Genomic DNA, 27,679 nt, shown 5'->3' with positions numbered 1-27,679 from the left:
AAACAAATGATTGATGGGGCCTTGGTTAACATGATTGTTAAAGATTACCAGCCATTTTCAATTGTTGAAGATGCTGGCTTTAAGGAGTTTGTAGGAATGTTGGATCCAAACTACATTATTCCATCCCGCCAGTCATTAAAGAAAATGGTTGAGGAAAAATACAAGGAGGCCAAAAAGAAGGCAAAAGAAGAGGTGATCAAGGCCAGAGCTGTAAGCCTCACATCCGATATGTGGACATCACTGCATATGGATGCATATCTGGCAGTGACATGTCATTTTATAAATGAAAATGATCAGATGTCCACTGTTTTACTGGGGGTGGGAAAATTTTCCAAATGTCACACTTCTGAAAATATAGCTGAAGTCAAGTCAGCTTTGATGGAGGAGTGGGGCATTCAAAACAAAGTTAGGTGTCTGGTAACTGATGCTGCTGCCAACATGGTAGCATGTGCCAGCATCCTGAAGCTGCGCCACACAAACTGCATAGCACATGCCTTAAACCTGGTTGTGAAGAAGGCAATAGAACAAACCCCAGGATTGGAGGATATTAGACTAAAGGCACGAAAGATTGTGGCACATTTCAAGTCTAGCACAACAGCAAGAGAAAGATTATTGGTTTTACAAAATCAGATGGGCAAACCAAATCACAAGTTGATTCAAGAGGTGGAAACTCGCTGGAACAGCACATATGCCATGTTAGAGCGGCTCTTTGCTCAGAAGGAGCCTGTAGGTGCTGCTTTGGTTACTCTGAAGACAAGCCTCATACCATTGACTTCAGAAGAGTACCAGACAGTAAATGAATGTCTGGGTGTAATGTGTCATTTCAATGAGGCTTCCACAGAATTGTCAGAGGAGAAGAGAGTGTCAGGGTCAAAGGTGATTCCTCTTATAAGAATGCTGAAGCATGCAATCACCTCAGAAAGCTCACAGGTTCATGATGAGACGGCTTTGCAATTGTGCAACAACCTCCTGAGACTTCTTTCTGAGAGGATGTCTACATATGAAACTATGAGCATCATGACTCTAGCAACTCTGCTTGATCCACGCTTCAAAACTATCGGCTTCGGCAGCCAGTCAAATGCACAGACTGCTGTGAGGCGTCTCACAGCAGAATGTGCTGCAATCATACGAGCAGCCCAAAACACCCCATCCTCTCAAATCTCCTCATCGCAACCAGAGCCAACAGGAGCCACAGGCAGCGATGCAACCCACTCAGGTACTGTTTGTTGGGTGAGTGTGTATGTTTGTGTTTGATTAGATTTGGCATGGATCATGCATTTAGCTATTGCAGAGAAATACATTGAATTGCATTAAACTTGTATTTGTATTATTCTATTCTTTTTCAGGTAAAGGTCTGTGGGATGTACTGGACAGTCAGGTCGTGGAATCCAGACAAATTAAAAACGCAACAGCAGATGCCACAGTTGAAGTTCAACGCTACCTCAGTGACCCAAATATTCCACGTACAGAAGATCCCCTGCATTTCTGGGCTACTCAAAAGGGTGTCTATCCGCATCTTCATTGTCTTGCCCTGGAATTTTTATGCACTCCTGCCTCCTCAGTCCCATGTGAGAGAATATTCTCAAAGGCAGGGGAAGTAGTAAATAAAAAAAGAAATAGACTTAGCCCTCACACGGTTGAACAAGTCCTGTTCCTTAATACAAATCTTTAATTTCTTCAATTACCCAACTCCCCAGTTCACAAGCACTTTCACTACCCAGCACTTCACCATTCCACATTAGTTTTCTTTTATTTTTATTATATATGAGCCTTGCCTATGAACTCATAGGTTTAGGACTACGACTAAAGTTTTAAGGCTGCATTTGTTGAACAAAGCAGAGTTAATTTGTCCTATGTATTAATTGTTTCATAAATTAATTCATAGACTCATTTGTTCATACATTGTGTAAACATCCACACTAACACTGATGATTTTTATTGCTTTGTGGTTTTCATAGCACAAAGTGATTTATTACATAAAACAATAAAAAAAAAAAAAAATTTGGAAAGGTAGCTTTTCCACCTTTTGACCACAAGATGTCGTTAGTGTGCACCGTGTTGAAAAGCTTCGAGTAATGAACCAATTTACGATACACTTGAGGGGAAAGCCTCAGTGCTTCACAAAGCTTCATTTCACCATCACTAGTTTGTAGAGTTCTAGCTAGTAACTTACAACCGGTGTGACCAGTGTTCTAGCTGCATCTCTTCAGGCTCCGCACTGACTTGTTTACATCAGGAACACACTTACTCGTGTGTAACTTGTGCATTCAGTACTCCTTGAGTCCCCCTGGTGGGCTGGATAGAACAACACAACTTTTACAATATCCTGACACACGCAAGGCTGGATGATGTGGAAGACCTGGAAGTGAATTCTGAATTGCTCTTGTAGACTTTCAATTTCTTTTCTGTACTTGGCGAAACACATCTTGCATTTGGGAGCATCTTTGCACATCTCCTCGCAGGCAGAGAAGTGTGTCAAATTTGCCGGACTGGACGAAAATCCGCTGTGAAAAAGGTTAAGTTTACATTGGAAAGCGTTCATATGCGCATAGAGGTCTGAAACAGTCTGAGACCGACCTTGTAACTGTGTGTTCAGATAATTCAGATGTACAGTCATATAATCTGTGAGGAAGGCCATGTCACAAATAAATTCTGGATCCCATAGTTTGCTGCTGTAAGCGCTTGTTTAAATGTGGAAATCAACTGATCAGACAGTATATGCAACTGTTATTGTCTCATCTCTTACTGAATTGGGCTCAACGCCCTTGGATGATTACATCTCACAGCTAAATAATGCACTGGCTATTAACCTGGATTTATTTGCTCCTCTCAAGGTCCGTGAAATCAAGTATACTCGCTCTGCTCCTTGCTATAACAACAACCTTCCTCTCCTTTAGTTCTAATGCGAGTGCGGCAAGTTTTTCGGGTGCCCTGAATTTTGTGCAACCTGATTTTGCCTCACTTGTTACAGTTCAGATATGCTGTTGTCACAGCTGCATAAAAAATGCTGCTGTTAGTCCTGTAGTCAAGAAGCGAAATTTAGATTTGGATGATTTAAAGGCACACTGTGCAAGATTTGTACCTTAATATAACAGCTTCAAAATCATTTCGATGGTAAACAAACTAGTAGGGTGAATCATCCCGATAGCAAAGCAGGGGACGGCGCTGGCAAAACCAGTAATGCAGGTTTGAGAGGTGGCGCCTCTACAAATCTCGCCAGAATCACGACTTGCTTTACGGCACGACGTCTCATACATCAGCAACATATGAAGCAGCCTCTATGGAAGACACTAGCACGCATTTCAGACGTGAATCATGGCAGAGTCGACGAAGAAAATGAAGAAAGCGCGGTCGGAAGAGTCAAGGAAAAGAAACCGACGGCTCTGCGTGAGTGGTATCTACGACAGTAACGTTAAATACAAGTACTCCACAGCGACTCGCTGTTTGAGAAAAATGTAAACTGCTTAGTGTGCTGTTACAACCAATTGTTTTGTAGTCTCTCGTTTCTTTCTATCTTTTGTTTTGGAAGTGTTTGTGTCCAGGTACGGTGCTGATTGGCTCCTGCAGGCTAATGACTGGCTCATCTTGATTGGTGCATTCGATTCCAGGCACACCTTAAAAGTCCTGATGTCACTTCCTTTGGGAGGGAACATTGTGTTGTTGTGAGGACAGAATTGTTGGTTTTGGTGGCTCTGTATGCGTGATTAGATGAATTTTGACTGTTAAGAGTGATCATTGTTTGTTCTCTGAAACGAATTACAGCTTGTAAGCAGGAAACTGTTAGGTATTTCGACCCTATTGACTGTTACTGACACTGATTTGGATTTCCCTTTTAAAACTGTTTGCTTGAGCTTGTAAATAGTTTGTCTATCATTGTAAATCTTGAGGGTTTGGGAAAGTAAGGAGTTTGACGCCATTATTGTTTATTGTAAACCTTTTAAATCTCTGTTTTGGCTAGGGAGTTAGGTTAATATATTGTACTTTTATTTTATTTTATTTTGGTTAGGTTTTAGGCAAGAGGTTATTTTGGCCAGGTCAACTCCCGAAGAAAAGTTCCCTATTTATTTATTTTGACTCTTGTATTTTTGTTTGGTTTCATTAAACTCTGAAAAGATTCCTCGCTTCCACTCTCTCATTTCATGTTGCGTCCTTTACCCCTAGACAGGGCTGTCATGATTCCTGTCTTGTGTTCCCCTTGTCTTGTGTGGACTTTTGTTATTTCCTGTCCTGTGCCATTTTTTGTAGTTTTTCTTGTTTATTAATCTCCCCAGTTGTTTCTGATTAACCACACCCCCTTGTTATCTTGTTTAGCTTGTTTGCCTGTGTATTTAAACCTCTGTGCTTCAGTTGTTGTTTGTCGGTTGTTGTAGCTGTTTCCATGTTCCAATCCTGAGTTCCGTGTTCCATTGTTTGCCCCGGATTTCCTGTTTGTTTCATTAAAGTAGTGCTTGCATGTGGGTTACGGGGGGGTACAGCGACAGAGTACAGCGACTCTCAGTATATTTTTCCTGCTTTTTTGTCCTTAGCCAATCACATGCCTGAGAAAAGCTAATTACTTGGAATTTTTAAAACGCATTTAAAAACTGTTTGTTAGGTTTGGTTAGGAAAGTTAGGTTATTGTTGATTGTGGTAACCATTGCTGGTTTCTTGTTTATTTAATCCACCTATGCTTTTTTGTTTGATTTATTTTGTATTTTGTTTATTAGCCTACTTTAATTGTATTGTCTTTTACTGTGAGCGCTTTGAGAAGCTCCTTTAAAGGCACTATAGAAAATAAAGTTATTGTTATTATCGCCCGTGTTTTCTCTGGCTGGCTGCAGTTTCGCTCCGAGCGGGAGACTGAAAACCCGAAGTAGAGCTCGAGTGGTCTGTGTTTCGGTTAGTCACTCACAACTTGTTTCAGTTTGAACTGTTTTCATCGTTGTAGAAGGAATAAATTGAAACGTAAGTTGCTGTGTATTAAATACCATTCTGCGATCTGATTTTTAATAAAAAAACAAAAACGCTTCAGTGCGTCCGCGCTGGTTAAGGACTTTTAACAGTAATCCTTATATTAATAATCTTATGTAGTTTGATCTATTTTTTTCTAAGTGTAATGGTCTTTAATATTTCTTATGCTGTTATTCTTGATTTATTGAATGACAGAAAAGTGTGGAATTTTACACTAAATCCTTTTATTGGAAACATGAACAATACCGATACTCAGGGTCAAAAACATTAATAATCTAAATGAAGTAAGATTCATACATGATATAAAAGCATAATGAGAAACACACTATAGTGATTACACAGTTTTACATAAATTCATTAAGCATTTACTTTCATTATCGCACATCCATCTATAAAATGATCGCCTGATTACTTCAGTCACACGTCATCATGACACTCCTGTCAATCATTCAGGGCTCCTCCCACAAAGAGATGCATAAAGGCTGTAATATTTACTGTGTCCAAAACACTACAGCCTCTTCTTGTTAGTCTGAATAAGAAAGAAAGAAAGTGAAAACTTTAATACTGAAATATTTAAATAAAAGCATCAACAACATGTGTCAAGAGGAAAGGCTAATAGATTGGGTTTTGTCTCTATCTAGTGGGTATTCTTACTTACTGGAAGATTTTCATACAGAGACGAGTCCAGTTCAGGTTTACAATCATCAAGATGAGCAGCCTTTATGAATGAAGACAAAGTAAAAACAGGAGTGTGTTATTTAAATTCCCATATTCTTAGTCAATATAGATATGTTCACACTGACATTGAGTGTTTAATTCCTTTTGGCTAAAGGTGAAGAGAGTTTAGTCTTCTGTAGGAAACACTTACAACACTTACCGTTACATTCTCATACACAGCATCACTCAATTCAACATCATTAGCGTCGCGTCTGTCATGATCAGGTCTGGGATGATTCATCTTTGACAATAAAGAAAAAAACAGAATAAAGAAAAAATAAATAACATCTATAAACAACTCACTAGAAAAAGTCACTAATTCAGACTTGATGAATACAAATGAATTTAGTAAACTACTGAACACCAAATCATTTTTTCTCACCTGAGATTCCTGTGTGTCATTTCTCTGTTTCAAACACCTGGTTCCCCTTTAAAGACAATGATTTGAAACAATTACACCCAATCAGAACCTATTTGATGATTAATACACAGATATGATTTTAACTAATAGTATTTCTCTTTGAATGTGATGAAATCTGGTCTATCTTCAGGATTTACTGCAGTAATGAGCTTCAGATTTCATTATTCAATAACTAATGAAAGATAGGATGGGAAATTTTGCCTTAGTTCACGTTCATCATGACGTCTCACTGAATTCACAACTTTCTAACTCAGTCATTCATTCACACACACGAGAGAGTACCACAAACACACATCTTACCAAATCACCAACATCGTAATGATCACTGCAGCTCCACAAACCCCTCCAATGGATATGTATAATATCACCAGACGTCCTGCAACTGAGACAAAAGAGTAAAACATCTGAACAGATTCATTTGAGTCACTATAGAAAGAGTAATGTAAGTATATGAGCCGCTCTACCTTTAACAGTGACAGTTACAGCGTCTGATCTCTGAGATCCATGTTGATTGTGAGCCTGACAGTAGAAGCGTCCACTCTGTAGTGCACTGAAACTCTGTCCAGATCCAACAGCTGAGGTTTCATTCTCCTTAAACCAGCTGAAGTTCAGAGCAGGAGGGTTTGAGTCACTGATGCAGTTCAGAGTCACTGAATCTCCCTCCACTATTACACCACTGAGACGTTCCTGGGAGGGTCTAATAACAATCACCAAATTATTTAAGACCTCTGACACATTTTTAAAATGACTAATATGAGCCAAATTAGTCAAAACAGAATTAGCATCTTATGTTTTATAATAAACTTACACATGACGTTTAAAGTCACAGTATCAGAGTATTTCTCTCCATGTTCATTGATGGACTTGCACTTGTATTCTCCACTGTCATCAGAGCTGATCTTTGAGATGTTGTAGATTCTTCCAGATCCTACAATCGTTCCTCCTTTAAACCAGCTGAAGTTCAGAGCAGGAGGGTTTGAGTCACTTATGCAGTTCAGAGTCACTGAATCTCCCTCCACTATTACACCAGATCCACTTATCAACACTGAGACGTTCTTTGGAGGGTCTAAAAAGTACAAAAATTAAAACCTCAAATCATCTAATTCAAACACGATCTCCTAATCTTAAAAAGAATAAATTAATTTGTACTCACACATGACATTGAGCTGAACAGCAGGAGAGATGTGAGTGTGTCCGTCTACAGCACAGCTATATCTGCCTGAATCCTCTCTTCTGACTGACTGCAGCAGGAGTTCATTGTTTCTGTCTCTTCTCTCAGTTAATGGCTGTGAGTTTCTGTACCAGATGAATGTTGCTCTGTCAGTCAGAGCGCAGCTGCTTTTACATGTCAGATTGACTGAATCTCCCTCTGTCACTCTCTCAGGAGACTCCACCTGAAGATCTAAACACAACACACACATTATATCTAGTGCTGCTGTCATACACTGATTATTATTCAACATAATGCACAGAAGAAGAGATTAACCTCATCAAAGTCACCTGTGACAGTAAGAGTCACTCCTGCAGCACCAATCCATTTTTCTTTATCAGTGATGAATCTGAAATAGTACTTGTGTTCATCCTTCAGTGTCACATGACTCAGTCTGATGGTGCAGTTCTGCTGTTTATCTCCCAGATACTGAAGCCTCTGACTGTATTCAGGGTCCTTTGACAGATCTAGAAGCTCAACACCCCTTAGTATTGGGCCTTTGGTCCAGAACACTTCCTTGATCTGATTTCCAGTAGGGTATGTATAAGTGCATCTCATTATCACTGTTGAGTCATTTAGTGCACAGATGTGTGAAGGACTGTAACTCACACCCCAATCATCACTAGAAACCCCTGAAACACAGAATTCATCAAACTGTAAATGTTGTTCTCTTACGAGAGGTTCTCTCGTATTGCGTAAGTTGCTTGCGCTACGGGAAAGTTGTCTTTCTTCGAGATCTGAAGCCAAAAATTATCCTTAATTTTGTATTCATTGTCAACGCAGTGCGGCAGCCGGCAGACCATGGCAGGCTGTATAAGCGTGCTCATTGGCTGCTCGGCGGCAACTGCTTAAGCCTATCAGTGAGCCCTGTGAAATGTCACATTCTATGAGGGCGCTTCGCGCCCTCCACACCCCTCTAACCGTCAAGATGGGTGTGGTCAGTGTGTATATAAGCCGGGCTCACAGGCTAAAATTCTGATTTTCTTGTCTTCAGCGAAGCCCTACGCATCGCTGGATCTTGAGAGCCGCCGCCATTGAAACCAGCGACCAGCAAGCCTAGGAAAGCGCCTGAGGATGCCGGTCGCCTTCGCCACCTTCAGCCATCCGTGCCTGCTACGCTATCCGGCATCATATCCTTTTATTACTGCTGTGTGTGTTTGCCCTGCGACACACACTCTCTCTCATTTCTCTAAAAGAGCACGAGGCGTTTTTGTAAAAACGCCTCGTTTTTCCTGCGGCTCGTGCCGCGCCCCGCTCAGCAACGGAGACCGCCACCTCATCTGCGCTCTCTGCCTGGGCCGCGAACACGCCGCCACCGCACTCTCTACGGGCGCTGCCCCGAGTGCGAAGAGCTTTCAATGTCGACCCTGCGGGCTCGACTTGAAGCTTTCGACCAAGCTGTCGCTCCGCCTGTCCCTGCCGGGCCGTGCAAGAAGAAGCGCCGCTCGCAGAGACCACCGGAGACTGATGTGACTGAGGAGCTCGCCGGAACCTCTCCCTCGAGCTTCTCCCTCGCCCTCTCCGCCCCCCCTCCTGGTCGCTCAACCGCCGGCTCTCGCCCGCGCTGCCGCCGCGTCAGGGGATGAGGCGAATGAAATAGACACCCTCCCTCTGTTCGAGCCGCGCAACTGCGCCGCTCACAAGGGATGGCAGAAGCGGACGGTCTCTGAGCTCTCTTTATGTTACAAGAAAGCTACTCCGTCCTCGCGCGTCACTCACCGGTGAAAGGGGAACAGAGTGTTTTCGTCCCGCCGTGGCCGGACCAACCGCCAATTCTCACACATTTCTCAGTCCCCTCTTAAGTTCAGGCGGCTGGAAATATTACTATTGCAGTAAACGAGCCTGTTTTAAAAACACGCACGCCTGCAAACAAACGCCGACGCGACACATTAGGTCGCTCTCTTATATGCTCGCGCTAACCGAAAGTTAATGTGTTCTCCCCTGTGGCTCAGTGGCAGAATCATAGGCTTTCGCGCCAGAGACCCGTGTTCGATTCGCCCCCGACGCCGCCATCGCGCGTCGCGCCTCACACTATATGTTCCCCGTCCAAAGCCACCGGGACACTGTGTGTAAAACGGCCAGCTATCGCTGCGTGCGATCCGCCGTATCTAAGCACCAAGAAGCACGTTTCGAGCTCTCGAGCCCGCGATGCACGGCGATCGGAGCCCGAAGGCCATTCTCCATCCCTAGCTGCACACGCAAAAGCGTGGGAAGCTATTCCAGGCGCATCAGAATGGGTGCTAAGCACAGTAATACTATACTGACTATACTCTGCAGTTCGCTCGCCGCCCTCCGCGCTTTCAGGCGCGTACCGAGACGAGAGTGAATGGAGAAGTAGCACATCTACTTCGAGCAGAAATAGCGACACTTCTGTGCAAAGTGGCTATAGAACCGGTTCCCCCTTCTATGAGCGAGTCGGGCTTTTACAGCCGTTATTTCCTCGTTCCCAAGAAGGACGGAGCTCTCAGACCGATTTTGGATCTGAGATATTTGAACAAAGCTCTTATGAGAAGACCGTTCAAAATGCTCACAACCAGGCAGATCCTCGTGCAAATTCTCCCGAGGGACTGGTTTATCTCTCTCGATCTGAAAGACGCTTACTTTCAGATCCAGATAATACCCCGTCACAGGCCATTCTTGAGATTCGCCTTCGACGGTCAGGTATATCAATACACCGTCCTGCCGTTCAGCCTGTCTTTAGCACATTCACGAAGTGCATGGACACGGCTCTCGCTCCCCTGAGAGGTCGGGGAATGCGAATTTCGAACTATTTGGATGATTGGCTGATTCTAGCACAGTCAGAGGCCGAGCTCATTGCCCACAGAAAAGTGCTTCTCAGCCACCTGGAAAGCCTGGGGCTCACGGTCAACTGGACCAAGAGCTCACTAGTGCCCAGTCAATCAACCTCTTTTCTGGGTTTGGATCTGGACACCATGGCAATGACGGCACGCCTGTCGACACAGCGCACGCGCTGTATTCGACGCCTGGTCGCGTCCTTCCACCCGGGCAGCACCGCACCTCTCAAGACATTTCAGAGGATGCTGGGTTGTATGGCTTCAGCTGCAGCAGTGCTTCAGCTGGGTCTATTGCGTATGCGCCCGCTACAACGCTGGTTGAAAGCCCGAGTGCCTCACAGAGCCTGGGCTTCCGGCGTCATTCGAATCAGAGTGACTCAGAGCTGCGTTTCAGCACTGAAGCCCTGGTTAGCGGCCGACTGGTACCAGCGGGGAGTGACAATGGGAGCCGTCTCACTCCGCAAAGTTATCTCAACGGACGCTTCCACCTCAGGTTGGGGCGCTCTTTTCGAGGGTAAACCGGTCTTTGGCCTGTGGTCAGACCAGGAGAAATGCCTCCACATAAACTGTTTGGAGATGATAGCGGTCGAGAACGCGCTCAAGCACTTTCTCCCATTCATACGGGACCACCATGTGCTAGTGTCCTATGTGAACCGACAGGGCGGTGTCAGGTCCAGAAACCTGTGCAAACTGACAGAACGTCTTCTCGTGTGGGCTCACCGCTCGTTGCGCTCGCAGAGAGCCGCGCACGTGCCGGGCCACCTGAAGGTTGGCCCAGACAGACTTTCCAGAGACATCATTCCCCCGGGAGAATGGTCCCTGCACCCCCAGACAGTCCAGTTCCTCTGGCGCCTATTCGGCAGAGCGGAGGTCGACCTCTTTGAGTCAAAAGACAACGCTCACTGCCCGATATTTTTCTCGAAAAACGAGGACGCGCTGTCCCAAACCTGGCCCAGCCTCCCGCTGTACGCTTTCCCTCCGATCTCCCTGTTACCACAGGTCATCACGAGGATCAGGGAAACGCACCACCCAGTGCTTCTTATAGCCCCGCGTTGAGAGAACCGAATCTGGTACCCAGAGCTAGTGAGGCTGTCGCACTCATCCCCATGGCCGATCCCGGTGAGAAAGGATCTCCTCTCTCAAGCCGGTGGATCGATCTGGCATCCCCATCCGGAGCGATGGTCTCTGCATGCATGGGTGATCAACAGATACCCGTTGTCCTGCCAGAAGGGGTCGTGAACACGATCACGCAGTCTAGAGCTCCCTCAACGAGAAGGCTCTATGCGTCTAAATGGTCTGTTCTCTAAATGGTGCGCTACTAAGAGCTTGGATCCACGTACATGTGGGGTCCCACGGGTGCTCTCCTTCCTCCAGGAGCTGTTGGACAAGGGCAGGTCCCCTTCCACGCTCAAAGTGTATGTGGCGGCTATTGCAGCGTTCGCTTAGATGACGCGCAGCCGGGCAATAGGAAGGAACGAGCTTATTATCCGTTTCCTCAGAGGAGCCAGACGGATGAATCCCCCGCGGCCCCCCTCGGTTCCTATTTGGGATCTGTCCTTGGTCCTGGAGGCCCTGAAGGCTTTTCCCTTTGAACCGCTTGAATCTGTGGATTTAAAGTACCTTTCGCTCAAAACCGTTTTTCTGATAGCTCTGTCTTCAGTAAAACATGTGGGAGATCTGCACGCGCTATCTGTTAGCCCTGCATGTCTTGAGTTCGGACCAAATGACTCAAAAGTCATTCTCAGACCGAGACTCGGCTATATCCCCAAAGCGATTGGAACCCCCTTTAGGGCGCAAATCATCTCCCTTTCGGCTCTGCCAGCATCCGATAACGGGGACAGTGATAACCTCCTATGCCCTGTTAGGGCGCTGAGAGTTTATATCACGCGCTCCGCCACTTTCAGGCGTTCCGAGCAGCTCTTTGTTTCTTTCGGCGGACGCACCAAGGGTCTCGCCGCCTCGAAACAGAGCCTGTCCAGGTGGATTGTGGACGCGATTGCAGCAGCTTATGCCTCCAAACACCTGCAGTGCCCTTTGGGTATCAGAGCCCACTCCACTAGAGGCATGGCCTCTTCGTGGGCCTGGTCCAGCGGAATTTCTATTCACGATATTTGTATGGCGGCGGGTTGGGCCTCCCCATCGACATTCGTGAGGTTTTATAACCTGGAAGTTCCTGCCTTGCAGGCTAAACTGTTATCAGTATAAGTGGCATGTATGCTCTGCCCAGTCGCTTCTGCGCAGACTACGTTCACATACTGGTGATATTTCTGGTATGGCACTAAGGGATGGAGTGTTTTGTACTCAGACCGGCTGTGCCGCTCTGTTCCTTTATTCCCCGTTACGCGCTGTGTACCGGTGCTGGCCCGCGCCGCTGGCCGCCCGTCATACACTCTGTTGCGCGGGGGATTATTCTCTCCACAAATAGACCGGTGAATCCGCTCTATTTCTTCGCCCTATTATGTGCTTATGTACTGTGTGGGCCCGCGCTGCCGGCCGCACTGTTTACGTTGATATGTATATGTATATCTTATATATGAAGTGAAGTGCTTTGTACATGTGTTGGCCCGTTTCTCTGACCGGCCACCTGTTTCAGCATAATGTTTTCCCCGGTCTCCCTGGGATTCATGTGCTGTATGCTCGGCGCGCACGGCGTTGACAAGGGGTTCCCGTAGTGTAAGCAACTTACGCAAGAACCTCTCGTAAGAGAACGTACTCGGTTACCTAATGTAACCTCGGCTCTCTCTAGAAGAGGGAACGAGTATTGCGTAACCTGCCGTGACGCGCCACAAGCTTTTTCGCTTCAGACTGTGAAAACCAGAATTTTAGCCTGTGAGCCCGGCTTATATACACACTGACCACACCCATCTTGACGGTTAGAGGGGTGTGGAGGGCGCGAAGCGCCCTCATAGGATGTGACATTTCACAGGGCTCACTGATAGGCTTAAGCAGTTGCCGCCGAGCAGCCAATGAGCACGCTTATACAGCCTGCCATGGTCTGCCGGCTGCCGCACTGCGTTGACAATGAATACAAAACTAAGGATAATTTTTGGCTTCAGATCTCGAAGAAAGACAACTTTCCCGTAGCGTAAGCAACTTACGCAATACTCGTTCCCTCTTCTAGAGAGAACCGAGGTTACATTAGGTAACCGAGTACGTTTTATCTGTTATATTGGGCCATGAAAACATGACAATACTTTATTACTATTTGAAAACAGCCACTCATTACAGGAAATATAAGATAAATGTGAATAAATAATCTCAGTGTGAATTACTTTAAGACAGAGGAGTGAAGAGAGAACCAAGAAATCAGCCAAAAACAACAAGCTGCACAATTACAGTTTTTCTGAATTGCTAAAACACATTTCTTGAAACCATCACTCACTTTCTCAAAACCTTAAACACAAAAGCAAATGTTCAAAACTCATTCAGAGAATCTCTGACTCTTCTGGCAAAATCAAACAATGCTTTCAGATCTTACACACATCAGTCAATATTAGAAACACTACAGATCATTCGTTAGACACTACATGACAAATGGAGAACACAGAATCCAAAGCATGCAGTTACAGGAGAAATATTTATTTATTTATTGTAAGAAAGTAAACAAATTTTGCAATTATGTAATAAAGTACTACTGACACCTGACAGTGGTGAGTGAATAAATACTGTATGCACTGCAAGTACTGTATAGTATTGTACTGAATATTGTATAGTATCGAATGTCTGTATATTCAGCATTTGCATACTGTGAAATACAGTGACCAACTGCAGAAGCCCAAAAGGTTACAGTAAAACACTGTAAATGAAAAGCATGTTACTGTAAAGTACAGTCAGAAGAGTTGAGCAACTGCAGAATCAAGGTCAGTGAGAGAGATTTAGGTTGTATTCACACCAGGAAAGTCCGATAGTTCACTTGCTTTGGTCCGGACCAAATACAATGTTGATTTCAAAATGCAAAAACAGGCTCAGCATGGAGATATTTCGTAATGCAATATTTGTTCTTTTACTGATTTGGTGTTATTCTCTACAAACGTAATATGAAGAATCTAACCCAGATAGCAGACGGATGTGGGCCACTTCAGGCAATGATGCGGCACTTCAGGCCTACTTATGGCCCGGAACAAATGTGTCTGAGCCTGAAGTGGCCCACATGTAAAATGGCAAATATGGCCCAAATATTTTAAATCACATGTGGGCCTTTTAAGGCAAAGATGCGGCACTTATGGCAATGTGTAATCTGAATGTGAGCCTAAAGTGGCCCATATGATAAATAATGAATATGGCCCAAATATCACAAACCAAATGTGGGCCACCTATGGCAAAAACGTGGCACAATCAACAATGACTAATCTGGATGTAAACCAAAAATGGCCCACATATGTTTCAGCAAATGTGGCCCAGTTATCTTAAAACATATCTGGGCCAGTTCTGGCAAAGATATGGCACAGTGGCACTGTCTCATCTGGATGTGAGCCAAAAGTGGCCCACATATAATGCTGCAAATGTGGCCCAGTTATCTTAAAACACATCTGGGCCAGTTTGGGCAAAGATATGGCTCAGTGAGCACTGGCTCATCTGGATGTGAGCCAAAAGTGGCCCACATATGTTTCAGCAAATGTGGCCCAGTTATCTTAAAAAACATCTGGGCCAGTTTTGGCAAAGATATGGCTCAGTGAGCTCTGGCTCATCTAGGTGTGAACCAAAAGTGGCCCACATATGATGATCCAAATGTGGCCCAGTTATCTTAAAACACATCTGGGCCAGTTTTGGCAATGATATGGCTCAATGAGCCCTGGCTCATCTGGGTGTGAGCCAAAAGTGGCCCACATATGTTTCAGCAAATGTGGCCCAGTTATCTTAAAACACATCTGGGCCAGTTTTGGCAAAGATATGGCTCAGTGAGCACTGGCTCATCTGGATGTGAGCCAAAAGTGGCCCACATATAATGCTGCAAATGTGGCCCAGTTATCTTAAAACACATCTGGGCCAGTTTTGGCAATGATATGGCTCAGTGAGCACTTGCTCATCTGGGTGTGAGCCAAAAGTGGCCCACATATGATAATCCAAATGTGGCCCAGTTATCTTAAAACACATCTGGGCCAGTTTTGGCAATGACATGGCTCAGTGAGCACTGGCTCATTTGGGTGTGAGCAAAAAGTGGCCCACATATGTTTCAGCAAATGTGGCCCAGTTATCTTAAAACACATCTGGGCCAGTTTTGGCAAAGATATGGCTCAGTGGCACCGTCTCATCTGGATGTGAGCCAAAAGTGGCCCACATATAATGCTGCAAATGTGGCCCAGTTATCTTAAAACACATCTGGGCCAGTTTTGGCAATGACATGGCTCAGTGAGCACTGGCTCATTTGGGTGTGAGCAAAAAGTGGCCCACATATGTTTCAGCAAATGTGGCCCAGTTATCTTAAAACACATCTGGGCCAGTTTTGGCAAAGATATGGCTCAGTGGCACTGTCTCATCTGGATGTGAGCCAAAAGTGGCCCACATATAATGCTGCAGATGTGGCCCAGTTATCTTAAAACACATCTGGGCCAGTTTTGGCAATGATATGGTTCAGTGAGCTCTGGCTCATCTGGGTGTGGACCAAAAGTGGCCCACATATGATGCTGCAAATGTGGCCCAGTTATCTTAAAACATATCTGGGCCAGTTTTGGCAAAGATATGGCTCAGTGAGCACTGGCTCATCTGGGTGTGAGCCAAAAGTGGCCCACATATGATGCTGCAAATGTGGCCCAGTTATCTTAAAACACATCTGGGCCAGTTTTGGCAAAGATACGGCTCAGTGAGCACTTGATCTTCTGGGTGTGAGCCAAAAGTGGCCCACATATAATGCTGCAAATGTGGCCCAGTTATCTTAAAACATATCTGGGCCAGTTTGGACAAAGATATGGCTCAGTGAGCACTGGCTCATCTGGGTGTGAGCCAAAAGTGGCCCACATATAATGCTGCAAATGTGGCCCAGTTATCTTAAAACACATCTGGGCCAGTTTTGGCACTGACATGGCTCAGTGAGCACTGGCTCATTTGGGTGTGAGCAAAAAGTGGCCCACATATGTTTCAGCAAATGTGGCCCAGTTATCTTAAAACACATCTGGGCCAGTTTTGGCAAAGATATGGCTCAGTGGCACTGTCTCATCTGGATGTGAGCCAAAAGTGGCCCACATATAATGCTGCAAATGTGGCCCAGTTATCTTAAAACACATCTGGGCCAGTTTGGGCAATGACATGGCTCAGTGAGCACTGGCTCATTTGGGTGTGAGCAAAAAGTGGCCCACATATGTTTCAGCAAATGTGGCCCAGTTATCTTAAAACACATCTGGGCCAGTTTTGGCAAAGATATGGCTCAGTGGCACTGTCTCATCTGGATGTGAGCCAAAAGTGGCCCACATATAATGCTGCAGATGTGGCCCAGTTATCTTAAAACACATCTGGGCCAGTTTTGGCAATGATATGGTTCAGTGAGCTCTGGCTCATCTGGGTGTGGACCAAAAGTGGCCCACATATGATGCTGCAAATGTGGCCCAGTTATCTTAAAACATATCTGGGCCAGTTTTGGCAAAGATATGGCTCAGTGAGCACTGGCTCATCTGGGTGTGAGCCAAAAGTGGCCCACATATGATGCTGCAAATGTGGCCCAGTTATCTTAAAACACATCTGGGCCAGTTTTGGCAAAGATATGGCTCAGTGAGCACTTGATCTTCTGGGTGTGAGCCAAAAGTGGCCCACATATGATGATCCAAATGTGGCCCAGTTATCTTAAAACATATCTGGGCCAGTTTGGGCAAAGATGTGGCTCAGTGAGCACTGGCTCATCTGGGTGTGAGCCAAAAGTGGCCCACATATGATGATCCAAATGTGGCCCAGTTATCTTAAAACACATCTGGGCCAGTTTTGGCAAAGATATGGCTCAGTGAGCACTTGATCTTCTGGGTGTGAGCCAAAAGTGGCCCACATATGATGATCCAAATGTGGCCCAGTTATCTTAAAACATATCTGGGCCAGTTTTGGCAAAGATGTGGCTCAGTGAGCACTGGCTCATCTGGATTTGAGCCAAAAGTGGCCCACATATGATGCTCCAACTGTGGCCCAGTTATTTTAAAACATATCTGGGCCAGTTTTGGCTAAGATATGGTTCAGTAGCACTGGCTCATATGGATGTGAGCCTAAAGTGGCCCATATGATAAATAATGAATATGGCCCAAATATCACAAGCCAAATGTGGGCCACCTATAGCAAAAACGTGGCACAATTGACAATGACTGATCTGGATGTAAACCAAAAATGGCCCACATATGTTTCAGAAAATGTGGCCCAGTTTTCTTAAAACATATCTGGGCCAGATTTGGCAAAGATATGGCTCAGTGAGCACTGACTCATCTGGGTGTGAGCCAAAAGTGGCCCACATATGATGCTCCAAATGTGGCCCAGTTATCTTAAAACATATCTGGGCCAGTTTGGGCAAAGATATGGCTCAGTGAGCACTGGCTCATCTGGGTGTGAGGCAAAAGTGGCCCACATATAATGCTGCAAATGTGACCCATTTATCTTAAAACATATCTGGGCCAGTTTTGGCAAAGATATGGCTCAGTGAGCACTATCTCATCTCGATGTGAGGCAAAAGTGGCCCCCATTTGATATGGCAAATATTGGCCAAATAATTAATTACAATTTGGGCCACGTTTGGGAAATATATACGGCACAGTCAGCATTGCAGGGTGTAAGTCTAACTTGCACTCACATTCGACGTGGCAAATATTCTTTGCGTTTCCCAAAAAATAAAACCTACGTGGTAAGTCCATTTCTGGATTGGATGCCACACTTCTGAAAATGGCTAATTTAGCTTAAAAGAGACAAAGATTGAAACTGTAATGGCCTGAATATTTTTTAAACATTTTTTTAACAACATTTAACAGTATTTTTTGGTATGGATGGAGTAGACACTTAGGCTGGATGTGAGGCTACATGTACTTACATCTATGACATATATGCTATTGCTAACATATGTTTTGTAGGTACAGTGTCTAGAAAAGTTCAAGTGTCTAGGTTCAAACTTATGAAGACTTTTTATGGTTTTGGGATGTGCAAGAAGACACTTTAGTTGCTGTTTGTGCAAAGCTTGGGGCACAATGATTTTGCCAAGTACATGCTCCTGTATCAATATATTTTGTTGATCTTTGAATAACATTCCTGTCCATAAAAATAGTCCTAACCCTAACCCTAACCCTAACCCTAACCCTAAACCTACAATCAGAGGGAAATGATAATAACATTGATCTAAAAGCATGGTTGTAAGCCTAAACTTGACATAACCGCAAACTTCAAATCTAATTGGTCGAATGCTGTTCCAGGATCAACAAAGATGTTGAGCCAGGAACATGTTGTAGCCTACTCGGTGTAACCTTGCTTATCTTGCTAGCAGTGTCATCTAACTTCTAGAGCAGACCTGGACAAACTTCCACTGGGGCCTCAAGATGACTTAAAATTATGACAAAACTAAATCCACCAAAAATCAAGATATTTCTCATTATGTGGCTATTTTTATAACAAATGTACAGGATTTGTTGTGGAGAATATAAGGGGACATTGAAGTCAAAAAGGTTGCGATTCACTGTTCCTAGGTGTGTCAAAGTGACCCCACAAAGGGTAATATTTTAAACTCCCTTAAAATATTTACATATGTAAAATATTATATATATATATATAATATATGTGTATATATATATATATATATATATATATATATATATATATATATATATATATATATATAATATATGTGTATATATATATATATATATATATATACACATATATTATATATATATATATATATATATATATATATATATATATATATATATATATATATAATTCTAAATAAACCTTACATTTTTCATTTCTGGCTAAATATAATTTACATTTATACAACTGTCATCTTTAGGCTATAAACAATCTTTATTAAAGATTTAAAAAATATATAATACTAATTGACACTATAATTGATGAAATACAATTAAATGAAGATGACAAATCAGCAGAACCTGCTATGAGAAAATATTATTTTGATATGTTTTCTTGAATACTTTTTCAAAGCCCTGCATTCATGACAAAATGTTCCCACTTTTTTGCTGATTAGAGATAAGATCTATTATGTTTAAATATAATATTTACTGCATTTGTAGTTGTCTGTGAAGAAAAAAAAAATCTAACTGACGATTTTCCAGTTCACGGCCCTTTAAATTTAAATGTTGCCGGAAAGCGCGAAAAAGGCGCTCAAAACCAAAACGTCAGAGGATTGTCAGGAGGACGGAGGACGGATACCGGTACTGCAAAAAGTCAAGGTAAGACATAATCTATAAATGTTTCTTTTTGTTAGCGATTGCTGCGTTATATCAAGTTGGAGTCTGCATGTTGTGTTATATAGAGTCGATGAATAATTTCTATTCGAAGTTACATTATTTTGGCAGTTCAACTCTAAGCTAGATCTATTATGGTTGTCACGAATGCGAAATGAACAAGTATCGATTGCTCGGCGCGCCATTAACGTTACATTTAGATTTGCTCATGTTGCTCCCAACCTCCCAACCTTAAAGTATTTAACTCGTGTCGTATTTTGGCACAACAATGAAAAAAATATATAGTGTAATTTGACATTCATGTTTATATACATTTGACATAATACTGCACTAGTTGTATGTATTACTTTGTGACAGCAATGTTTAATTAACCCTAGGAATAATGCACACATAAATAAATAAAAACTACATGCTTTTTCTTACAATAAAAGCTTTTATGAGATGATTACAAAGTAACAATAATAGATGTTTTGGGTTCAGGTAGTAGACTATTTAAAAGTTGGGTCAGGTATTAGGCTATTCCTCTATGTATTTCACATTTTTATTATACCCTAGTAATTATACAATTAACGTTAGTTGGCCTGCTTTATGTTTTTTTTTTTTTTTTTTTTGAGTCAGGATGTTTTCACCTTAATAACATGTGTCAATGTGATTTGCTACAGAAAATTGCTGGTGGGAATAAAATAGCCTACAGTTTAAAACACATCTAGTGGGTTTGCTGCCAAAAAAACCCTTTTTTTGTTTCATCTGACCATAGAATCTGGTCCCTTTTGAAGTTCCAGTTGTGTCTGACAACTGAATATGCTGGAGTTTAATTTTAGCGGAGCTAATTCATTTAATTTAAATTTAATTAAAATTTTCTTGAAACCCTCCTAAACAACATGTGGAGATGTAGGGGTTGTTTTTTTTGTGTGTTTTTTTTTAGGCTTTCTGACCCCCAAGACTCCAGTAATCTCTGCAATTCTCCATCTGTGATCCTTGGAGAGTCTTTGGCCACTCAAACTCTCCTCCTCACAGTCCATTAAGACAATATAGACACACGTCCTCTTCCTGGCAGATTCGTAACATCATTAGTTGATTATAACTTCTTAATTATTGCCCTGATGGTCAAAATGGGGATTTTCAATTCTTTAGCTATTTTCTTAGAGGCACTTTCTATTTTGTGATGTTCAACAATCTTTTGCTGCACATCAGAACTATATTCTTTGGTTTTACTCATTGTGATGGATGATTAAGGGGATTTGGCCTTTGTGTTTCCTCATATTTAAACTCCTGTGAAACAAGAAGTCATAGCTGGACAATTTCATGTTCCTAGTCACCCTGGTGTGCTAAAAAAGATAAATATTAATGGGAATATACTTCTGAGATATTTTACTTGTAAACAAAATCTAGAGGTCCCAATAACTGTGGCCAATGTGTGTTGGAGATAAACATTTATTTCATAATGTGATTTCCATTTTTTGACGCAGTCCGATCTTCCTAGCAGGCATCAAACTTGTTCCTTTTGGGCATCTGGAAGCAAAGAGTGTCCTTGGCCATGGCCAAAATGTTCTTTACATTGGCGCTGGCTAACTATGCATTAACTATGCGCTAATGCTTGTGTTACCTAATTGGGTCCTAAGATTTTAAAAGTTGTGTAGTCCATCCTTGCATTTACAATGTTATATTTTTTAGGAACTGTCAGAAACAACAGACTGACAGCTGCGGCCACCGAGCAAGAGATCGAATAATTTATTAAAAAATGGCTTCATCTTGCAAGTGACCGAGACGGAGGGAGAAGAGAAAGAGAAACGGAGGAGGGTCCAAGACACCAGTAAGTCAGTTACATTGCGTTTTTGCTAGATGTGTATAATACCATGGTCTGTCTGAATACTAGGGCTGCAACTAACGATTATTTTGATAATCGATTAATCGGGCGATTATTTTTACGATTAATCGATTTATGTACTTATATTATAGTTTTGCCCATTTTTTTCCAAGTAAATTATTAACAAAGGGTCCTTATCATTCAATATAGACTTTTTAGAGATTTTAACCATTTTGCATTGTCATATCCTCATCAAAAACATACTTGGAGTTGTGTTTTATTATGTGTTAGTAATCCTTTGTCGAACTCTTCTGCTATCAAAACACTGACCCATACGTACTCTAGCAAATTTCACAAGGAGACTTCAAATGTTTTCACCATGGCAGTCATTAGGGCTCCTAAAGTAGTTTAATAACATCCCGAACAAAGCTTATTAACCCTCTGGAGTCTGAGCTGTTTTCTGGGCCCTGGAGGTGTTCTGACATGCTCTGACATTTGTGCTTTTTTCAGTTATTTATAAACATGTTAATGGCAAAGGTGTAAATTCACTCTATATAGCACAAACAGGGCTACCAAAATATCTGATCAACATGCATGTATATGTTTGAATTTTTAAGAGAATAATGTTTATGCGTGGTTATTGGAAAAAATAAAAATGAAAGTTGCAGAAATAAGGCCACAAAACACATACTAAATATGTGGCAATAAGACTTTTGACTAAAGGATATCATCGCCTATAGTTTTTTCTTCAAAATTATGTGAAAATAGTCTTGCTTTATCGTTCACATAAAACCATACATTGATTTAAATTGATGTAAAACAGGTTTTGCTTGGAAAGCCAATATGCGAGGGGGGCGTGAACGAGGAGTGGTTTTCACCTGAATTACCACCCACTCTGCATAATGATGAGCCATTCACTCAGGTGTGACAACTGACTGAGCCACAATGCAAGGACCATTTAAGATTTTGCTTACATCTATCTTGTAAATATGTTTTGCTATTTTATTAAAAAGGTTACAATTACAACAATAATTACAATTTCAACAATATTTCAAGTGTACTCTTTCTTTGTAAAAAAAAGATTATAGGCCTACATTTTATCTGTATTCATTACTTTGAATATAGCCAACATTGGAACAGCTAACATCTTAGTTGACTTTATTTTTGACAAAAATAGTAGGCTATTTTATATATAGAAATTGCTAAACAAAAGCTTATTTGACGAGGCAGTATATTCTACAGTAAAAACTGTACCCAAATCTACTAAACAAAATGTTGTCTTTCATATTTCACCTGACTATAACGTTGTTTTCATGAAATACGCTTACACACGCTTAAAATGATGATAATTAAGTGTAAAGATAGGTATTACTGAAAATATTTGGTGTTTGGGGTGAGGATTGGGGTTGATCCATTTATAAAGTAGCTGTTTTTTATTTATTTTTTCTGATGTGCACAAATAAGCGACAGGTATCATAAGATTTTCTTCTCCATGTTCCTTTTTTTCTATTCTTTTATTCGTTCATGCATGTAATAATGAATGAATGAATGAATGAATGAATGAATTTATGTATGACTTGTGCAATAAATAAATAATAAAAAAAAAAAAATACGATAGGCTATTGACTCGCGATCTTCGCAGTAGGCTAGTGAATGCACCGGAGAAACGCGCATTTATTAGGCTACATAGTTTTTTTGTTTTGGATGGTTTTGTTTAGAACCAGCTGTAAATGTAAATATATTTCACATTTTTTAGACATGTGAGGCGAGTAGGCTACGGTCTGGTTGATGATCTCCAGTTCAAGCACCTTATGTTGTGAATGCTAGCCTATATTTGCTTTAAATCCAGGAAATTTGTTAATGAAAAAATTATTAAAATTAAGATACAATTGATACAAAACGAAATTCGTTTTAAAGAAAGGATTTGTACTTTCTGTTTTGAGGTATCTGTGAATGTTTGAAAGTCAACTGTCACGTAATATTGTTTTTTGCCAGCTGTGGTAAACAGCGCGCATCTATGCCTTCATTTATTCATAAACAGAAACCCGAGAAGGAAAAACTTACTATTATTCCTCAGCTCGTATTCCTCGTATTCGTCATTATTCCTCACAGCGCTGCGTTGTAAACAAGTAATGTTCTGAATAAACTGGTGTTTTGGTTTTCTTGTGCTGATGATAGGGGCGTTCACAGGATTGCGTGGATTACCTCAGCCATTTGCGTTTGAATAGCACGCGCTCTCCGTGGGCGGAGTCACATTACATTTGAATTAGCTCTAATGAGGTCGACTGGAATCGCTCTCTTTTAATACAGATTTCACAAGATGAGAATATTTGTTTTTTATATAAATTACTTCATTAAAAAGAAGAGAATTCAAGCTTCATGCCTGTGTGTCTGAATGCCTGTTTGACTGAGTATTCGCTGAGTTACAGTTCATTTTCGGACGCGTTTCAGAATGGACTACACGGACAGAGAGAAGGCAGAACTTGCTTCGTGTTTATTTTTCTTTATTTGGCAAAAAGCACAACACTTTGTTTTTATTGTGAGTATACACAAAAATAATACACATTTAACAGAATCGATTGATGTATGAAACTTGTTTTGTAAAATCAAAGTCAAAAGAGAATTTCGGGTCTCAATCAACTCATAAGGAAAAAAATCGAGCAGATCACGCCGGCGTGATCTCAGACCCCTGAGGGTTAAGAAATCTTGCAGAACATATTTTCACGAAGAATAAGAATAAAGACTACAGTTGCAGTAAATTGCATTTTATTTTATTTTTTCCTGTAAACACACAGCTTATACCTGGGAAACAGCTTTATAGCTTATGCTGTGAAATCAATCAGAAAGTTGAAAGTAGCTTTTTTTTGGTAAATTTATGGTAAACTTTCGTTCCTACCAAAACATTAGTTCTGAGAAAAAATAATGAATTGCAGAGTTTAACCATCATAGAGTTAAAGTGTATCATTTGCTTGTGACAAGTCCAGTCAGTTTAACAGAGAGCCCCGGCCGCGCGCGCGCACTCACCCGAGCGCTGTCTTGCTCTCTCTCTCTCCCTCGCGCATATTAATCAAAATCAATTGATACGATGGTATCGGAAAAAAAAACTCTCCAGTGATGAAATGTTTTCTTTGTTGACAAATCTTGTGCGATATCCTAAACTGCCGAATGCTGCTTCGTTCAATTAGTTTTATCTTCCGCTTTTTTCTTTTTCTTTCTCGAGCTTACTCCACTGCCGCCTGCCTCCGCCATCTCGCTGAATGCTGCAGAGACGCTGTGCGGGAAGCACGTGACATAAAACAAGGCCAGCTATTGGCTATTCGCTACTTCTCCTGCTGTACTGGCTGAGTAAAACCTCCGGTGGCTCATTACTGCCACACTTTGGTCACCGCAGATTTAAAATATGCACGAAATGAGCCGCTTATGGCAAATAAAAGTTATTTAGCAACTAATCGATGACTAAATTAGTTGACAACTATTTTAATTATCGATTTTAATCGATTAAATCGATTAGTTGTTTCAGCTCTACTGAATACTTTATTCTGATTGGCTGCAAGGTGTAGCCTAGCCATTTGTAACACTTTAGAAGTTAACATCAGTTAACTACTTTAGTTAACATGTGGCATGAACAATTCTTCTTCAGTATTTATTAGGGGTGGAACGGTACATGTATTCATATTGAACCGAAACGGTACGGCGTCACGGTTCGGTGCATGAATATACACGGATAATACACGGTATAAAAATAAATAAAACTTGCGTGCAAATTAATTAATGTAAAGCGGGACTACTGTTAAATACGCATGTTCTTTAGGGACACCTAATCTGTAGCTCCGCCTTAGCTCTGAAGCTCTGTGTCTATAATGAACAGGCTGCGATGTCAAGATTGCAATGCTGGAATATGTTGTGTGCGTGCGTGTGTGAGAGAGAGATCGAGGCGCGATCGAACAGTGGAAACATAAAAACATACTCCATCATTTTGTTCATACAGGACATCATTCAAACTGCAAAGTGTTTACTTATATTTGTGTACACTCGCAATAAAACACAACATTGTGCTTTTGACAAACTGTAAACTCTTGTCAAACTGTAACCTACAACTGTCACCCAACCAAAATATCTCTCTCTCTCTCTCTCACACACACACACACACACTGTTTAAAAGCAAAAAATATTTATCCAACCCCATTTAAAAACAGTCTGTGGGTGCCATCTTTTGGACATTCATCATATTGCATTGGTTTTCATTTCTTATCCTAAAAATAAACAGAGCACTAATCTGTTTATTTTTAAGTTACACATTCTACATTGATTAAAAAAGAAAATCAAATGTGTTTTTAATGGTAGTATTATTTTATACAGAAATAAATTTTGTATAATTAACATGAGAATAAAGTTAGTGTTAATTAAAATTTTAAGGAAAACAAATATATTGATCTGAAATGTAGCAAATTTATTTTAAATTCATTCAGGTACAATTACAAAACACATCTCAAGGTCTTTTTGTATTTTTATTAATTTAATTAATAAACTAATTATATAAAACTATTGTCAATGCACTACAAATAAACTGGTTCTATGCCTTTACTTTATTAATAAAACTTTATAAAAACTTTAATAAAACTTTAATAACTTTAATAAAAAATACAAGGCTTAAAGGAGAACTCCAGTCAATTTTAACATTGAGCTAATTTTTTTGTACATTTGGAGTGCTATCAGTACAGAGAACAACGACAAAAATCGGTGTTGCCTACACCGTGTTATCCTCTTTAAAATTTGCACCCTGTTGACTTCAATGGGGCAAGTTTTAAACCTGCTTTTAGCCTCTTAACATCCTTGATGTGTCATTACAAGTGCACCAGCCATGTGAGTGATTTTATTCAGAGTGAACACGGTGAATCTGACTGCAGTAGATGTGAAAGATATGAATAAAAGTGATGTTAATTCAGCCAGCGCACATACCTGTATTTACTTCCTGTTTTCGGTCGAAGTCCACAGTAGTCGATTGTCGAGTTCACGCGCATGATCATAGGTAACTAAGCAACAGTGGAGAACTCGACAATCGACTACCGTGGACTTCGACCGAAAACAGGAAGTAAATAAATGTGCGCTGGCTGAATTAACATCACTTTTATTCATATCTTTCACATCTACTGCTGTCAGATTCACCGTGTTCACTCTGAAGGAATCACTCACAGTAGAGGCAGGTTTAAAACTTGCCCCATTTAAGTCAACAGGGTGCAAGTTTTAAAAAGAGGATAACACGGTGTAGGCAACACCGATTTTTGTCGTTGTTCTCTGTATTGACAGCACTCCAAATTTACAAAAAAATTAGCTCAATGTTAAAATTGACCAGAGATCTCCTTTAAGACATTTATTTTCCTTTGTTGGTACAGCCTACAGACATGCACAAGAAAAAAAAAATTGCCTTCTAAATTTTTTTTTGCTTTTCCCTCCATTGTACAGAACTCGTACCGAACCGTGATGTCCGAACCGAGGCATGAACCGAACCATGACTTCTGTGTACCATTTCACCCCTAGTATTTATTAATCATAATTAATGCTAATTGTGATGCTTACTAATGCATTACTAAAATCAAAAATTGTATTTGTTAACATTAGTTAATGCACTGTGAACTAACATGATCAAACAATTATTGACTGTAACTTTAAGAAAGCTTAATAAATAATTTAGTTAATGTTAGTTACTAGTTAATACATTAACTAATGTTAACAAATAAGACCTTACAGTGTTACCAAACCGTTTAATGCACTGGTAGTTCCAGTCCATTTATTCACCATTCAGTATTAATGTGCTGCTTTGATTAAAGCGCAGAGACAGCTGTTTTTAAAGTTTTTAAAACTTGCAGCTTCACTATTAGTAAATAGACGGTGTATAGACGCAGGTAATTCCTGAACGCATCTCTCACTACAGTGCCTGCTTTTTTTGTTTTGTATTTATTTATTTTATTTTTTTATTATATTTTGTTTAGGGCTTTTTTAATTTAATTTGGCATCTAAGTAGTTGTGTGTGTGTTTGTTTTGTACTTCAACACTATTGTATTATCAGCGTTCTGTTACTGATTCAACAGTTTTTTTTTTTTTTTTTTCATTTGTGTATCCAATAAAGGCTTGCAAGATTGCCATGATGCAGATGGGCCCAGTCAAGGAGGTCAAATTCTATAATTTTGGATGGTTCCATTTGCCAAGGTTTTGTAGTGTGTTAACTTCTGTGTTGTCTGGTTTTTTTTTTTTTTTTTGGATGACCAAGGCTACTGGAAACATGTTTTGTTTTTATTTAGTTTTTACTATGCTTTCTATGCATATATTTTGTGTTTGTTTATTGTTTAGATTGCTTTCCAGTTTTGAAAATGTAAACTTGCAGTGGGTTGTTCTTTGGCAATATTA

General features: G+C 41.2%; 3 protein-coding genes across 3 annotated transcripts in view; all 3 read right to left on the bottom strand.

Moving 5' to 3' along the window:
• The window catches only part of LOC311077950 (B-cell receptor CD22-like), a gene marked incomplete at its 3' end in the record, with an annotated part of 163,503 nt that overhangs the window by 21,067 nt on the left and 114,757 nt on the right, over positions 1-27,679 (bottom strand). The gene's annotated exons all lie outside the window — the stretch shown is intronic.
• LOC311069515 (B-cell receptor CD22-like) overlaps positions 1-27,679 on the bottom strand; it is a gene marked incomplete at both ends in the record, with an annotated part of 51,921 nt that overhangs the window by 20,285 nt on the left and 3,957 nt on the right. Inside the window, one exon of the mRNA XM_084092726.1 lies at positions 7,589-7,930. Within this exon, the coding sequence (XP_083948852.1) occupies positions 7,589-7,930 (342 nt within the window). The remainder of the gene's footprint in view (positions 1-7,588; positions 7,931-27,679) is intronic.
• LOC311069520 (B-cell receptor CD22-like) lies at positions 5,185-7,579 on the bottom strand (the record flags this gene model as incomplete). Its single annotated transcript, XM_084092735.1, has 7 exons — positions 5,185-5,479; positions 5,609-5,668; positions 5,828-5,908; positions 6,050-6,095; positions 6,389-6,470; positions 6,553-6,785; positions 7,575-7,579. 7 exons carry the CDS (start codon positions 7,577-7,579, stop codon positions 5,459-5,461), a joined length of 528 nt encoding a protein of 175 aa, XP_083948861.1. The 3' UTR covers positions 5,185-5,458.

Source organism: Abramis brama (genome assembly GCF_963993115.1).
Source record: "Abramis brama genome assembly, chromosome: 2".
NCBI classification, from domain to species: domain Eukaryota; kingdom Metazoa; phylum Chordata; class Actinopteri; order Cypriniformes; family Leuciscidae; genus Abramis; species Abramis brama.
Note: the sequence above shows the minus strand (reverse complement) of the source record. Positions and strands in the feature narration are given on the sequence as shown.